The sequence below is a fragment of the Piliocolobus tephrosceles genome, chromosome 8 (genome assembly GCF_002776525.5).
Source record: "Piliocolobus tephrosceles isolate RC106 chromosome 8, ASM277652v3, whole genome shotgun sequence".
Taxonomy (NCBI): Eukaryota; Metazoa; Chordata; class Mammalia; order Primates; family Cercopithecidae; genus Piliocolobus; species Piliocolobus tephrosceles.
The window spans coordinates 145,996,667-146,012,771 of NC_045441.1; the positions used below are offsets into that span (position 1 = coordinate 145,996,667).

A 16,105-nucleotide genomic window follows, 5' to 3' on the forward strand; every position below is an offset into this window, starting at 1 on the left:
TCGGCCCGTGTGGCACTGATCTCAGGTGTGTGTGATAAGTACGAGCCTGGCTTGCACACTCGGGCCGTGTGACACTGATCTCTGGTGGGTGCAATGAGTACACAGCCCGGTTTACACATTCGGCCCGTGTGGCAATGATCTCAGGTGTGTGTGATGTGTATGAACCCGGCTTGCACACTCGGTCCATGCAGCACTGATCCCATGTGGGTGTGGGCATCCCCCTGCCAGCGTCCACATCTACATTTGGCACAGAGAAGCCACACAGCCTCAAGGGAGCTGGGGGCCTCTGGCAGGGCCTCTTTCCAGGACACAATACCAAGGAGGCCAGACCCCCAGGGCTGTCCCCACCAGACGACCCTCCAGCCGCTCTGTCCGGCCGATGAGACCCTCTCCCCCCTCCTCCCTCTCAGGTGAAACTACAGTAACTGGGCATCTTTAAAGAAGAGCGCGGCATCTTCCACCGCTGCCCTAAATGGAAACGCTCCACTGCAAAACTCAACGTGATGCTTGTGCCTCACGACCCAACGCCCTCCCCGTGGGGCAGTGTTTGTCAGGAACACCCAGCACGTTCGCACCCAGGCACAAAAAGTCTCCATCAGGAAAATGTGAAAAATTGATCTTTTTGCAGCTCAGTGCTGCCTCCAACACATCCAGAGCCAACTGGAACTGTGAGTGTGAGCCCAGTGGCACCGCAAGCACCCACACCAGCACCCTGCCCTGGGCAGAGCCACGTGGGACCGTCCCCGCAGGACAGTGCTGCACCCAGAGCCCCCACCCCGAAGGCTTCCCGTGCTCCGAGGAGCTCCTCAGGTGTGAGCACACAAACAGAGGAGGCCAGGGTCAGCGCAGCACATTCGGACACCACAGTCCTCGCTCGCTGCAGAGCTGCCTGCTTCTCTGCTGTGCCTGAGCCGGGGCCCTGGGCATGTCTGCAGAGTCCTCAAAGTATTTTATACTTCTTTATAACACAATGTGCAAAATAAGCTGAAGAGGATTCTGGGGGCAGAAATTCATGTATACACATCACAAGGCAAATGTCTCATCTCTTAACTCAGCACCTGATGGGGAAAATTACAGAGGGGAAATCACTCAGAGAAGAGACCTGTCATTCTTGAATTCTGCCAAAAGAAGAACAAGACAACAAAGGCTTCAGTAAAAGCTCTCTGCACCTTTCGGGGAGCCATCCGAACGAAGCCATGCTGCCCGAGCGTGCAGGGTTCTTTTCAGAGTGTAATCACTAGTAACAGGACAACACTAAGGAATTAAATGTACAAAACTGGGCAGGAAAAGGTGGGTTCACTGGGCTCTGCTGGGGAGGAATAAAGGCCACTCTCCAGACTGGACACAGCACCAACAGAACATGGTGAACGGGAACTGGCCCTCTTTGCGGAGGGCCCTGGCCTTCAGCTCAGACGGCGACGCAGAATCCCACACACAGCAGAAGCCGCGGGCCCGGTGCACCCACAGGTGGCTCGATCGCAAAACGGTTAAGGAAAAAGCCTGCGCTCTGTCAGTTTGACACGGTGGCTGCAGGGCACATGATGACAGGAAATCTAAACAGGAAGGTGAAATGTTTAGACAGCATGTGTGGGGAAAAGGCCGGGGAAAAATATTCCAGATTGTTAAACAGGGTCATGTGTCATAGTGGGAAAAAAAGAAAAAAGGTTTCTTGTATAATCACCTCTCCCTGATCATGACACAGTTTTACTTGATTTTATTTCATCATAAAACTCAGAGGGCCTCAGAAGGAACCGGTCTCACATTCTAGGCCAGCTGGGAGCAGAGGGGCAGTAACCAGTAATTTCGTTCAGGAAAGCGACTTTACACAAACACTCCCACAATTGGCACTGCTACAGGATGCTCTGGGTTCTGGGCGCATTTGGGGCATCCCTCTGAGAACTCAGGGGACACAGGGCCATGCTCGCTTCTGGAGAGGAAACGGCCCATGGCCGCCCCTGAACGCCAGGGGAGCCTCCCTTCTCCCATGGAGTCAGGGCCCGGGCAGCTGAGCCTGTCCATGATCTAAGCCAGGGCAGCACTTGTCCCTGCGTCCTCGGCTCATGGCCCACGTGGCCAACCCTGCTCTGGTGACGCAGTCCCACCGCTTCCAGCGGCTTTTCCTTGGTGCCCAGGTAACTTTTTCTCTTGGACTGAGAACGCACACACGTGTTTGCACACACACCCCCGCCCCAAGGGGAGGATGCCCCTGACAGCAGAGCCCAAGCCAGGGTCACAGAGCTCTGCAGGCTCTGCCAAGAGACCTGGCTCCCGCCCCTCCCTGCTCCTGACACACGACACCGGTCGGGGGTGTAAGCACAGCTCCCGCAGGAAGGGGATCCACCGCATGGGCACACGAGTCGAGTCAGCCCACGATGAGCGATGTTGGCCAAGCAATATGGAGTGAGTTTTTCCCATTTCGCAAGATGTTTTCTCAAAACAAAAATTAAAGATATAGACATGTTTCATGTAAGTGAAAAATAATTTTCAACACTCTTCTAAATGTGGAACAGTCTTGGAACAGCCTGAGATCAGTAGGAAAACAGCGGCCTCTCCCCTCGCTCAGCCCCCATCCCTGCGGCGCCCGGAGCACCAGCCCTTTCTTGAGTCCCCACACAAGCTCGTGGCCGGGCTCTGGACATCCAGGTGTGTGATGTTTCCTAGTTAGTTTCACGTCCAGACCCCTGCCTCCCACACTCGGGAGCAGAAGTCCTTCTGTCTGCGTTCTGTACCCACAGTGTCTACATGGTGCAGAGGGGCCTTCGCTGAGCCCCTGCACACCGGTCAGCAGCCCTGGCCTCCAGGTCATGACTCGCTCAGGGGCCGAGTGTCCCACACCAAGGCAGCCCCAGGGAGCAGCAAGGGGCACGGCTGGAGGAGCTGCATCGAGCCCCCGGGGCCGGCAGCTGTGGTTTCCTGCTCTGGGAAAGCGAGGGCTGTGTGTGAATCTCCTGAAGCCCCTGGTGGGTGGCTGGAAGACGCGACCACTCCACGGGAAGCACAGAAGGCGTGTGCGGGCTCGCGGGACCCACGGTCAGCTGCATCCGAGAGTGACGAATGACGTGCTCAAATGCGACCTCCTGCCTCCCTTTTTCTTAGGGACTGCCTCTGCCCTAAGACTAAAGACACTCATTTTCTTCATTTACTCTGCTCCTGATAACGTCAGATTGAAACCAGGAAACAGTTGTGAAAATAAAGACACTGAAAGGACATACAGAATTTTAATGAGCATCTTCTTTCTGGAATAGCCCACGTCTAAGATGGCCTTCTGTGACGGTCTTTAATGCTTCCATAAAGGTGGCATCTTAGATGTGAGAGGGAGCACATTTAACCCACGATGCCTGCAACCCATCCCATTGTCACAGGAGACCCCGGTCACCGCAGCAAAGCCCCTCCAGCCAGACCGCGGTTGGTGAGACAAATCCAACATGGGACACAAATCCCTCCCTTCCCGGCTCCCACAGAGTGATGATTCACTGGACAATTAAGTTCTAAGGGCTTCCAAAAAAGTCAGTGGTGCCTTTAAAGTTCACAGATCCAACACGACCTCTGTGGGCAAAGCCAGCCTTGAGAGGCCCCACAGGCTGAACCTTGCTTTTCAGTTTCATAGTCAGACCATTGAAAATAGCCAGTCAGTAAGAAACAAGTCATCTGCCTTCACAGCAGCCCAGGCCTGAGGTGGAAGTAGAGAACGGGCAGCTGTTTTTTTACAAGAAACGTTTGCACCTTCCTAATTTTCTTTTTGCTCTGAATAAGGACTGATTGTCATGTGCCATCCCTGTCATCGCCTGCATCCCCAGCCCGCGGCGCATCTCCAGCCCGCGGCGCATCTTCAGCACGCAGCATGTAGGGAGGACTTCCCACGGGCGGGCAGGACTCTGGACCCGAGAATGACACGGGATGGTTTTCAAGAGAGTTTAGATGCCCCCCTGCCCCCCGCCCACAGACCTGCTCTTACCACATCAAAATCTTAGTTCAATTTACCGAGTCATTCTTACCGAGCACCTAAAGGTCCCCGGTGCGTGCTGTGGGTCTGTTGTACCGACCTGGCCTTTGGGGAGCCAAGGCTGTCCCTACACGGGCTGGCCTGGTGTGGGGAACCAGCCCCACTCTGCACCCAGGCCTGCCTTGGTCCAACACAATGAGGGCGTCACCCTACGCAGGAGGGATGGTGACGAGACGTCATCGCAGAGGCGGCAGAAGGGATAAAGGGGAGGTAGGGATGAATAGGGCCCTGGTGTTCGGGAAGGGACTGGCCACCCTGGGCCGAGAGGGAAGCTCAGGGGACTGGGGTCTGCACAGGGCTTGACAGATGGGAGGGTCTGCAGGGATAAAGTGGAGTGGCGGGGAGGGGGGGCATGCAAGGGAGGCAGCCAGGCAAACAAAGGCTTAGAAGCAGAGGAGCCCAGCCCAGGGACACAAAAGGTATTCACATCCTTCCATTCGGTGGCCACAGCTTAATTAAGCCAAAGGGCAGGGGCCTGCGGCCTGGGGGTGGAGCAGCTACCAGAGCAGCTGCTTCTCCATTTTCGGAATTGCACGTCGTTTTGGGGTCCAATTATTCCACCTAACACTGATCTGAGCGACACCCTAACTACACAAGGCCTGAAGGACACCCTAAAGAGCTTCCTCCTACAGACCCCCGAAGGCCAGGGCCTGGAGGCCTGCTGGGAGTCCCGGTCTCAGATGTCTCAGCTCTGACCTAAGGGCTCCGAGCCCTGAGGTCTGTACGGGGAGTTTCTAAAAGTCTATGCTCTACCCCAAGAAGGGGACAGGTGGGGCAGCAGCCCTGGAGGAAAACCTGTGAGCAAGTTATGAAGGGAGTGTGAGGGTTTTTGGGGAGTGAACTTTGCAGGGAGTGCTGGGAGCAGCTGGTCCAAGGACACCGCTGACTGGGGGACGGGGGCCATGGGTCGCACGTGGGGTGCCAGCTCTGCTTCCTCACTTGGGGTTGATTTGAAATCTCAACATGTGCCTGAAAAAATCCACCTGGAGAAGCGAGGGGCCCACTGGGAACGGGAAGGCCTGGGCAAGACAGACGCATGGTCAGAGTGAGGAAGGGGCACCTGGCAAGCCACCCTCAGAAGAATCAGACACGTTTTCTAGACTTTTCCCCTTCACATTTCAGCTTCACGTTTGGGGCTCACTTAACAATTCATATATTTGTTCTCCTTGAATCTGGTAGAAAATAAGAAACCCCTGGGGTGGGGACAGAAATAATTCTGAAACTCACACACCAGCTCCAGCTTCCATCCAATTTAGTCTTTTGTTTTGCAAAAAAATCTGCATTTTATTTCCTCCCACTCAGGAACATCCGATCTCTGGTTTCAGGGTGTGTTTTACAGGCCAGGAAAGGTGACTCCAGGTCAGGAAAGGCGATTCCAGGAAGATTCTATTATTGTTCACTCTCCCGCATCGTCATCTTCACCAAAAAGACTGAAAGCGAGCAAATGCCTATCCAGAGAGCAGATCCAGCTTCTGCTCTCCTCAGAGGCGCTCAGTCCAGTTACACACCAACGTCAGATAGTCCCAGCACTTATCCTTGTAAACTCTTTTAATTGATTTGCTATTAAATGGCATAAGATCAATCCAAGTTTAAACCTGTATATCGAATCCACATTCCACAAACACTGTACAGAATTACATACTTTAAAACATGTAGCTTTACTGGCTAATACAATCATCCGCGATTCTCCCCCCGTCTGTTCTTCAAGTCACTGCACCTGGAGACACACACCAGCACGTACGCAGACACTCCATTCTGCTGGCTGCATTATTATTCTATACATTAAAAAACCTTGAAAGGGTGTTTGTTCACACCTGCCAACTTTCTAGTGAGTCTCTTGTACTTGCTAATAGAGAAATAACACACTCAGGTTCTGTCCTTTTTTTTTTGAGATGAAGTTTTGATTTTGGCTCACTGACACATCTGCATCCCATGTTCAAGCAAATCTCCTGCCTCAGCCTCCCGAGTAGCTGGGGTGACAGGTGCATGCCACCACGCCTGGCTAATTTTTTTATTTTTAGTAGAGACGGGGTTTCGCCATGTTGGCCAGGCTGGTCTCAAACTCCTGACCTCAGGTGATCTGCCAGCCTCGGCCTCCCAAAGTGCTGGGATGACAGGCGAGACCCCGTGCCAGTCCCAAGATTCCATTCTTAACCATCAGTAATTCTCCCAAAGCAGAAAAGCCATAGAGATGTTACATTTTGAGCAACAGTTTCAGAACAGCTGGCTGGATGAAGAAGGGAGAACTCTTCTGCGGCGCCCATGGAACAGGAAAAGCCGCTGTTCCGCTGTTCCGACACCTGCAGAAAAGCCTGACTGCCCGCCTCGTGTCCACACAGAAACAAAAAATTGGGAGAGGAGCCGCTGTCTGCCCCTGGAAGTCCCTCCATTTCCCTTGTGCATCTGGGCCCCCTGTGTCTGAGCTAAGTCCCTTCCATGCTCCTCTCCCACCCCACAGAGGCCCCCTCTGCTGTTGCATTTTTCTTCCTCCCCAACGTTCCAGCCTCACGTTCTCTGAGCCCCACCCAGCACCCAGGGGTCCCCGTGTTCTCTGAGCCCCGTGCCTGTCCTGCCCGGAATCCAGGGCTCCCCTGGGTCACAGTGATGTCTACTTCTGGGTTCACACTGGGGAGACCTTCACAAACACAGACTGGGCTGACTCTGATGTAAGATCAAGTTCTCTGCTGTTCCTGTTGTTCCAGAAAATGGGATTCTACCCTTAGAAGCAATAAGCTTTCTGAGAAAATGCTTTCTGGGTCAACTCCAAGTTCAGCTATCCAGTGGTTCCAAGGCTGGAATGTCCCACCATGGACAGCAGGGTTCCAGCTGAGCTGGGCCCACCTGACCAGGGCTTCCCTCCTGCCAAGCCCTCACCTGGATGTGAGCCCTGAAGCCCCTTGGGCTGGGTGAAGAGGCGTTCAGAGCACAGATGCCCGAGGCTGCACCTGCACCCAGACCCAAGGTGTCCAATCCTTAAGGGTGACCCTCGGGCCAAAACCAGGCATAGCCCTGGGGACCCCCATGTGTCAGCCGCGGCCAAACGAGCCCCCAACACAGCATGGGAGGGAAGGAGGAGGTGGGGCTCACACAGCCAAGAGCCACGGAGAGTGCCGGGCCTAAGGGGCCTTGGGCCTGGCAGAGAAGAGACAGTCAGGTGGCGAGGGACGTGTCCTGCGGTGGCCTCCCCAGGAGACAAGGGTGGAGGGACTCCTGCTGGAGGCGGCCAGCGGATCAGCCTTCCTTATTCATGTCCTTGAAGTGATCCTCGTTTGACATTTAGAAATGACTTTCATCTGCCGGGTCCTCCTCGGTTTGACGTGCAATTGCTTTTCCCAAAGCTTTCTCCTCTTGTAACACCCAGCTCCTGCATGCCGTGGCAGCTCCAGCCATCATTCCTTATCCCACCACCCTGCGCAGCGTCTTGTCTCCTTTTATGCTGGTGTGCATGTTGTGTTAAGAGCTGGGCTTTGCCATTTTTGACAGGCTAATGCATTTCACTGCAGATAATGCCATTCACCACAGAGGCGCATTCTCTTGTGCCCATCAAGGCAGAGGCTGAGAAGATCTGCTTTACAACAACGGCCTGAGGACCCTCAGCCCCAAAGTGGGGCCCCGCATAGGTACCTCTGTCCCTCAGCCCCAAGGTGAGGCCCCATGCAGGTACCTCTGTGCACGCCTGTGGGGTCCCACCCTGTCATGTACAAGAGGCTGTCACCTGAAGGAGATTCTGGCCCTGCCGGGCGTCTCCTCCCACACTGAGCTCCACTTGCTGGCCGGTGGCAGGGGTTGGGGGGCTGCACAGCTCTGGTTGGGGGAGGCTCCAGGAGTCACCCGAGGCCTCTTCTCCTTGCCAACAGTAATGCCCTCCTCCCGAGGGACGGTGGCCCCACAGGGAGCCGGGAGAGAAGAGGCTACAGGCAGGGAGTGGGGAGACCCAGCCCTCAAGCACAGCCACACTGTGGGCCCAGGGACCCTTGGGTGGAACCTGCCTCTCGCTTGCACCCACTCCTACCTCCTGGTACCCGCCCGCTGGAATCTCCTCCCCATCACCTACCGTTTCTTTTGAAATCCCAGTTTAATCCACTTTTTTACACTTCCCTTTACTCCCTCAAGTGTCTCCTCCCAACACCCACTTTATTTCACAGAGGCTCGTGTCCTTCAGAGAGCCCGCCTCCCGCCATGGACAGCAGGTTCCAGCTGAGCTGGGCCCACCTGACCAGGGCTTCCCTCTTGCCGAGCCCTCACCTGGATGTGAGCCCTGAAGCCCCTTGGGCTGGGTGAAGAGGTGTTCAGAGCACAGATGCCCGAGGCTGCACCTGCACCAAGGCCTGGCCTTACTCCGCAGGGCCCTGGACCACACGGGCTCACCCGGGTGTTCGCTCACCCGGATACCTTCTCCAAACACCTGCCATCAAGTGTCTTCAATTCCGCAGAGCAGCACAGGGTTCAGGCTTTGCTCCTGTTTTCTCCTCTGGAAGTGCATGCTTTGCAGACGCCATGTCCTCAGTTTTAGTTCAGAAAATGTGCCCCGCCTCTCTAATCAGGTCTAAGGGAGGGGAGCAGCTCGTGCCGAGGAGGATGTGTGCGGAAACGGGTACCCTGGAAACGGGAGGAGCAGGCAGGAATCCAGCACCCATCCCAGCTCCGTGAGCACCAGCAGTCGCTGCAGGCAAGTCACCCTCGGGCACTGCTTCAGAGCTGGCGTGGCGCCCGCACCCACAGGGCTGCCCTCTCCGCATGGCGGCCCAAGAGGGGGCCTCAGTTCCCGGATGAGGAAGGCAGGCTTCGGGAGGGAGGGGCTGGGCCCAAGCCTGGGCCTTGCACCCCAGGGAATGGAAGGGTGATGGCGCCTTTCTTCCACGAGTTTCACCATTAGAGGAGAAAGAGAGTTCAAGTGATGGAAAGTGTGGCAAGAGGGGAATAAGATAAGAAGGAAGAAACGGATGGGGGTGAAAGCAGGCAGAACGTGCCTCTTGTGGCCCACCTGGGGTCACTCAGCCACACTGAGCAATGGACTGTCCCTTGGACCGCCACAGACTGCAGGGTTTGTTCTTGTCATGAACTCAAAGAGCTGACCTCTCTGGGCCTGCTCGCAACCTGCCGCCGAGTCCCCAACCTTCCCCGATGCCCCTGCTCCCTGTCTAAACTCTTGGCCCGACTGGGAGGACCTCTCCCTTCCTGCCCAGTTCCTCCTCGCAGCCCTGCAAATGCCCACCTCTTGGGTCTGTCCCTACCCTACAGATGGCCCTAGCATCTGCCCCAGCCACGCCACCATCTCCCACCAGCCACCAAGAGCTCCACCCACCACCTGGCCCAGCCCCTCCTCTGTCATCTCCAAGGATTTGATTTCAGTTTCACACGAATCACCTCCTAGTGACTTGTGGACTAATGCTGTTTACCACCGGTTCACTGTTTCATCGCAAACTCCTCATCTCCAAGAAATCATCAACCGAGAAAAGAAAGGATGTCACCGTTTCCCAAATCTCCCACAGTGCCTCACACTACAGAGGGAAGATGGTGGAGGAGCTGTCCAGACCCGCGGGGTGGAGAAGCCCGGGCTAGCCCCTCAACACCCTGCAGTGGGGACAGCGCAGCCGGGGACTGCCCAGTGCAGCTCTGCCACCAGCTCTGTGGGCTGAGGCGCCTCTCAGTTTATCTGCTGCTGACTTTGCCCCCTTGTAAAACAGGGTTGGGAGATAACAAGATGCCTGGGGAAGGTGTCCTGGGTCCCTTTCCACAGGGTCCCTTTCCACAGGGTGGGTGACTGATGAGGAGGACGGAGGTGCCGAGGAACAGGGGCTCAGAAGGACCTGCTGTGCATGCAGGGGTCACCCCAGGAGCAACACTGGCTTTGGCGAGAAGGAAGAATTCTCTGGTTCTGGCAGTGAAATGGGTGAGGCAGACTGGAACACAGCATGGGCCTAAGGGAAGCAGCACCCGCTCCACAGACACCATGCACACCACCCCTCCCCAGGTGCTGTGCGAGCACCCGTCCTCCTCCCGGGGCCCAGCCCTCTTCCTTGGCTGCTGGAGTGCAGGGTGAGCACGCCTGGGAGAAGCCTGCAGCCCCCACCTCCTTTCCCTCACCCCTCCTTGTGTGCAGCAGGAATTCTCTTCCTTAGGAAGCAGTTATTCAAGTAATACCCAGGTCAGAAAAGGTACCAAGGTCAAAGCAAACATAGGAATAGCCTAGTGCCAAAAAGAAGCCACAGAATTCAGCCCTCCAAATTTTCATGTCTTAGACTTTCCAATTTTTTTTTTTTCCCCAAATATCTCACTGAGTGGTCTCTGTGACTTTCAATTAAGTCTGATCTAATGACTACTGCCTGATGGAGGGAGTGGCTTGCTGTGTCCCAATGAGCAACATGCTTCTGTTTTATGTTTAGAGGTTTCTCTGGCCACCTTTCCAGAGACTTCATTGTTCTCTGAAGAGATTGAGCTCTATCTCTCAGGAGCTGTATTTGAGGAAGCATTTTGGGCACAACAGCAGGATAGATACTGCTTTTGGAAACTGCATCCGTGAACGCTTCAGATTTATGAGAAAAATGCACTTCAAATGGGCACCTTCCAGAAAAATGTTCAGACTCATGGTGAAAAGGTATCTAGACGATTCCATGGAGCCTACAGAAACCAAGCTGGTTGACCCCACACACTGATGATCTGATACTGAACACACAGGCAAACAAAAACAGGTTCCTCCCACATTGGGGACAACACGTGTCCTTTACCCTCATCATCCTGGCAAAATTCTGCAGGTTTCCTTTAGATTTCCTTCACATGAGGAACCATGGGATTTGGCACCAGTGTGACAACCATTTAGCATTTGCTGATTCCTAGTTAGGCCAGGACGTTCTGGGTGCCGTGGAGCATGGGAGGACGGTGGCAGGGCCTCATCCTCCAGGGCCTGGAGTCTATTTCAGGACAATCTGCAAAACTGAATCCATGTCTCCAAAGTTTCAAGAGTATTCTACCTGCAGACATCTGTACTATCAGCTACATTTGCAAAGGTGTTATAAAATTAGAAAAATTTCCATTCTCAGACTTGACTGTTATAATAAAATGTTCTCTAATAATAATTATTTCATAATGTTCTGTAATGTTGTATTTTTATAATTACAAAATATTTGGCACAGTTTTCACAGGGTGCCCTTCACTTTTGAAGCAGCATAGGTTTTGCTTATTTGATATTTGCAAAAAATATATTATTTTGACCTGGAAATTTAAGTATATAGTGAGGAAAGCCATTCTAAGATACAGAGCTATTGAAAAGGCTTTGTTAAAAACTTGTGGTGGGGTCAAGTAAACCTCAGGAAAAGTAACTGTTGTCCAATTTAATTGTGAACATCCTACTTCTATTACTCGTGATTACACCAATGCCTGAAGATCAAACTCGCCTAGAGAAAGAAGGGTCTCTTAAAGCCCCAGAGAATAAGCCAAGGTGTGACCTGTGCTCTTTGTCAGAACTCAGCTTTCTGCACCAGGGGTAAGAAGTCAGGGTGCATTTGGGACTTGCAGACACACCAGCCCCAGTCAACTGAGCACCCTCATTTTGCCGCAATTGCCACCACTCTGTCACTGCATTCGTAATCACTTGCTAATGGGAGCAGCAGCAGCAACTGAGATGTGCACTTAGCCGCTCTGTTTACAGGAGGTCCCTGTGGCCCGGATGCATGCTTTCCTCTGGGTTTGGTTCCAAAGGCCTCCAAGTACACAAGGAAACCTGCTGGGTATTGTGAAATAAACCATCAAAAGAGAACTTGCTGAAAATTCTGCAGGAGTCTCTGCCCTCATGTCGGGGAAGGGAGAGTGGGCTGGCAGAATACTAAACTTGCTGCTCGAAGATGATCAAAGCCTCAAGGAAATGGATGCAACATTCAAAGAGACTCAGAGAGAAAAGGAGGAGAATGTCTTCTAATCATCTAACGACTTATTTTTGGCACAGTTTTTACCCAATCACCTTCCATAGAAATAGGACACCTACACGAAAAAAAATGCATAAGGTACACTGGTACCAAAAATCACAATTCTTCTGTGTCTTCACATTATCCTTAGTGTGTGTGTGTGTGTACATGTGTGTATAAATATATATATACACACATATATGCATATATGGCAGGCTATGTCAATTTGAAAAAAAAGAATAAAAGTCAATAAAATTGGTTTTTCAGATCATGAAGTATAGAATTAATCCAAATATATCATGTTTTATCTATTTAGAAGAAAAATCAACATTTACTAAAACAATGGGGAGAAGTTTGGAAGAAGCAGTCTATTCAGAATATGTTTCAGTTATTCTGAAAGTTAATATCCCCAATTTTTGCTCCAGTCTGAGCAAATTAAACTTGGCTGGATTATCTGATGGGGTTGATATCCTGTTGTCAAAAATATGAGAGTGTGTCAAAAAAAGATTTGCTTTCCCAATAGGTAAGACAAGCAAAAATATCACTCTCAAGTAAACGCAGAAAGCTCTAAAATCCTGACCCTGTCCATGAAACAGTTCTATTTTGAAGAAGGACAGGTAAACACGTTTAAAGGTGTTTGCATTAGAAGCTAAGAATTCAACCTCCTTACTGCTTCAAACCTGTTTTAAGAAAAGCTCTTACTCCCCAGGAGCACAACGTGGGCCCTGTGGCCCCAAGCCCAGGCTCTGAGTCACACACACGGGGGGCCGGAGGGGGTTGCACAGGCACTCGTGATGTACGTGCATGATCAGGGCTGAGGCAAACAAATGCTTTGTCAGAGGCTGGCAACACAAGGGCCTCCCAGGTCATGCTGGAAGTGCCTTGCCAGGACACTGACCCGGCTGCCGTTTAACGGAGGACACGAGGATTCACCTTTTGGAACCCCAGGGAGGAAGGAGCTCTACAACCTGAGGTCACCAGTGCCCCCTGGGATACCACCTCCACACACCCGTCTCCTCCACCCCATCAGAACGTCTCTGCTCCTGACCTTCCTTTCCCCAGGTAAGAACACAAGTTCTTTTGTTTAAAGGGTAACTTCATATTCTGATATTAATAAAACTTATGCTATTGCCACCTACCATTCTCTCGCTCCTAGGTTACTTACTTCTAACCTCACTTGCACAATAATCTTTTTATTTTTCAGAAGCTTTAAGAAAAGGAATTGAGTAATTCCATCATGTCCCCATAAAATAAAGCATAAGATCAAATTGTTCCATTTTCCTTGTAACCCAGTGATGAGAATTATCATCCATAACCTCACTGTGATTAGAGAATCAGCAAAGTACACAGGTTCAGTGAGCCAGAAATAAATACATTAATGCCAGAAGACACCTTTCCTGAAATTTGTTTTATGTTTGCAATATTTTAAAAAACTTTTCAAACAGATTTTTACACTTCACGGGGGACTCATGGCTGTGATAGAAAACCCAAGTGGGATATGGAAACATTAATGAATTAATACCTGCTTCATTTACCAAAGTAAATATCCTCTCCTTGTAACCGCAATTGTCTGAGTCCTTGAAACATTACTCAGCTAAATTCAAAGCGAACAGTCATACAGTCCCCATCCTCATTACTGAGTCCTGCTCTGCCAAAACACAAATCACAACAACACGATGGTTCAGCACCTAGAACTTTCTCACCAGGAGACAATCCACTGTGATGGGGCAAACCCCCACTTTAATCAAAGTACTTCCCTAAAGGGTATTTTGTAGTGATTTCAAAGCTAAACCAACCAGAAAGTCTTTACACTCATTTCATTTCCAAATTTTCCTAGATCACATTTTTAAAAAGTTTTTTTTTCCTTTTTATTAATCTGGATTGAAGAAAAGCACACATTTCATTTATTGTCTGGATTACAGATTCTTATTAAACAAACCAGAGCTCATTATAAAATCAATATCAACTTAACCACCATGCCCTCAGGAGGAACAGCAAAAAAGGTCACTCCAAGAAATTCAAACAATTTTCCTGCTGGAAGGGCATGATTTTAATTACAGATACTATTAATTAGAGCTGTCACTGGGAAGGCTTTTTTTTTTCTGTTAATTATCACAAACTCAGTCCTAAGTATGCATTTTCAACCTGCAGTTTTTTTTCAAATTAGTCATTTCTGCATGCAAGTCTAACCTTTCCATTCTATCAATATTTTATATTTGAATTTCAAAGTATATCAAAGGGTGCCACGCTTTCTAAAAATCTCTGCCTGTATGATCTTCCGTCTCTCACGCATGGAACAGAACTGGTGTGATAATTTATTTATGTACCGACACAGACTTGGCCTGAAGACCTGGCATCCACATTGAAGATCTTGCTCAATGGAATTTCTGGATAAATTCTTACTAGTTTATGTGACATTTTTTTCAGGCTGCTTCTTCAAACGTGATTTTCCTTTTGCTTTGAAGCAAAGCTACACACTGCAACTGAAATGCCATCCTCAACACATCTGAAGTTGCCATTTCTTTATAAGAAAAAGATCGTCCTGACCGGGCTGGTGACCCTCTCCAGAAAACTGGAGGCTTCCTCTATTCAATGGCAATCCCAGGAAGTTTGAAATGGGAGGAAAAGCTATCTTGTGGTCTCTTTTAAGCATAGAGATTGTGTAAATTCTTTATGTGGGGGAGGGTCCTGAGAGCTCACAGAGTATAGAAAAGCCAGCTCCAAGGAGCTCAGGCAGCAGGAGGGTTTGGTGCTGGAGGGTGCTTTGTGGACAGAGGCTGGAGAGCCCACCCATGTAACTCTGATGATGGAACAATAATATTTACTTTACATACGACTGTAAAAATGATGAATTATTTACAAGATGTATTGCACACTATAATCATGTGACTAGAGAAAACAAAGGATCCAGTCCAATGAGGAAATCTTACATATGTACTGACCAAACTTTTAAAACAGTGGTTAAAGGAGTCATTCTACCTTCCCAAATGGGAATATCTTCTTGGAATTAAATGATATTTTATATGCAAAGGAATCAATTGCCTTGACTGATGGAAGTATTCTGGGTTTGTAATGCTGTTAAAACTGAAGGCCTATATTCATTACAGGACAATACTAAATACGAAATGTGTGCTATAGAACTTTCAAAAACTCTGTGGTTATTTAAAATGCCCGACTTGGTCTGAACTTGCCTTCCTCGCATCCTCCCTGGTTTCCAGATTTCCAGGGGTGTGGGGGTGCCTCTAGAGAAGGTGTCCCTCACGGGGACACGCATGGGTCACTTCCCCCGGTCAGCATTAGGTTTCACTGTACCGGACAACACCACAGGGTGGCAACTGGGCAGGTCAAAGGATCTTTTCACAGAAGACCCCAAGGAAGCCGATGGTTTTTGAGACATCTTCAAACACCTACACACCAACTGATCTCACAACTCTGGCACTTTTCATTAGTAGTGGCCAAACTAAGAAAACAGATAAACATCATTCGTGTATTGTACTTTTTCCACACCTCTAATTAACAACATACTTCCAGAGCTAACATGAGACTATCCAAGAAGAGCAGATGAATACAGAGCTGTACAACTGTGGCTGCTAGGTATCTGCACGAATGCTGATGAGAAGTTCCAAACTGTCATCATAAAAGACCCCAAACTATGATACATGAGCAACTGCTGGGAATGGAGGAGGGGCCAGAGAGGAATGCGATCATCTGCCTGCTCAACAGATAAATCCAATATATCACTTTTTAAAAAGTCTCCTCTTACCTGGTAGGCGGCGGTGGCATCTGCACCTGGGTCGCGCCCTAGTCCCGAGAGCTTCTCCTTCAGCCTGTGCTGAGAGCTATGGCGTAGGCAGTAGATGAGGCCAGAGGCCAGGAGGACGCCCAGGATGCAGGCGAGGGAGACCAGGGTGAGTGCGATGAACTTGGTCGAGTCTTCTTGCTCCGCCTGAGGAGGCAGGAACTTGAGTTTGCTTTTCTGCAGGACAAGGAAAGAGGGGTATGTTAGCTCCTGACAAAGCATGATCTAAAAACACACGTCTCCAAATGCAACTTGAAAGTGGAAAGCTCAGCCCCACAGGACGCTGCGCTGGCCCTGGAGCCACAATGGGAGGGCCCAGTGGAACAACCCCCGTCAAAGGAGAGGCAGAAGTCATTTGAAAATAGCACCTCGCAGATTGCAGCGTGCTCAAGAGGACAGTCA

At 50.7% G+C, this 16,105-nt stretch overlaps 1 protein-coding gene across 2 annotated transcripts in view; it reads right to left on the minus strand.

Moving 5' to 3' along the window:
* The window catches only part of PTPRN2 (protein tyrosine phosphatase receptor type N2), a 984,778-nt gene that overhangs the window by 123,657 nt on the left and 845,016 nt on the right, over positions 1-16,105 (minus strand). For both annotated transcript variants that reach the window (XM_023225377.1, XM_023225378.1), the window contains one exon: positions 15,668-15,880. In XM_023225377.1, the coding sequence (XP_023081145.1) occupies positions 15,668-15,880 (213 nt within the window). The remainder of the gene's footprint in view (positions 1-15,667; positions 15,881-16,105) is intronic.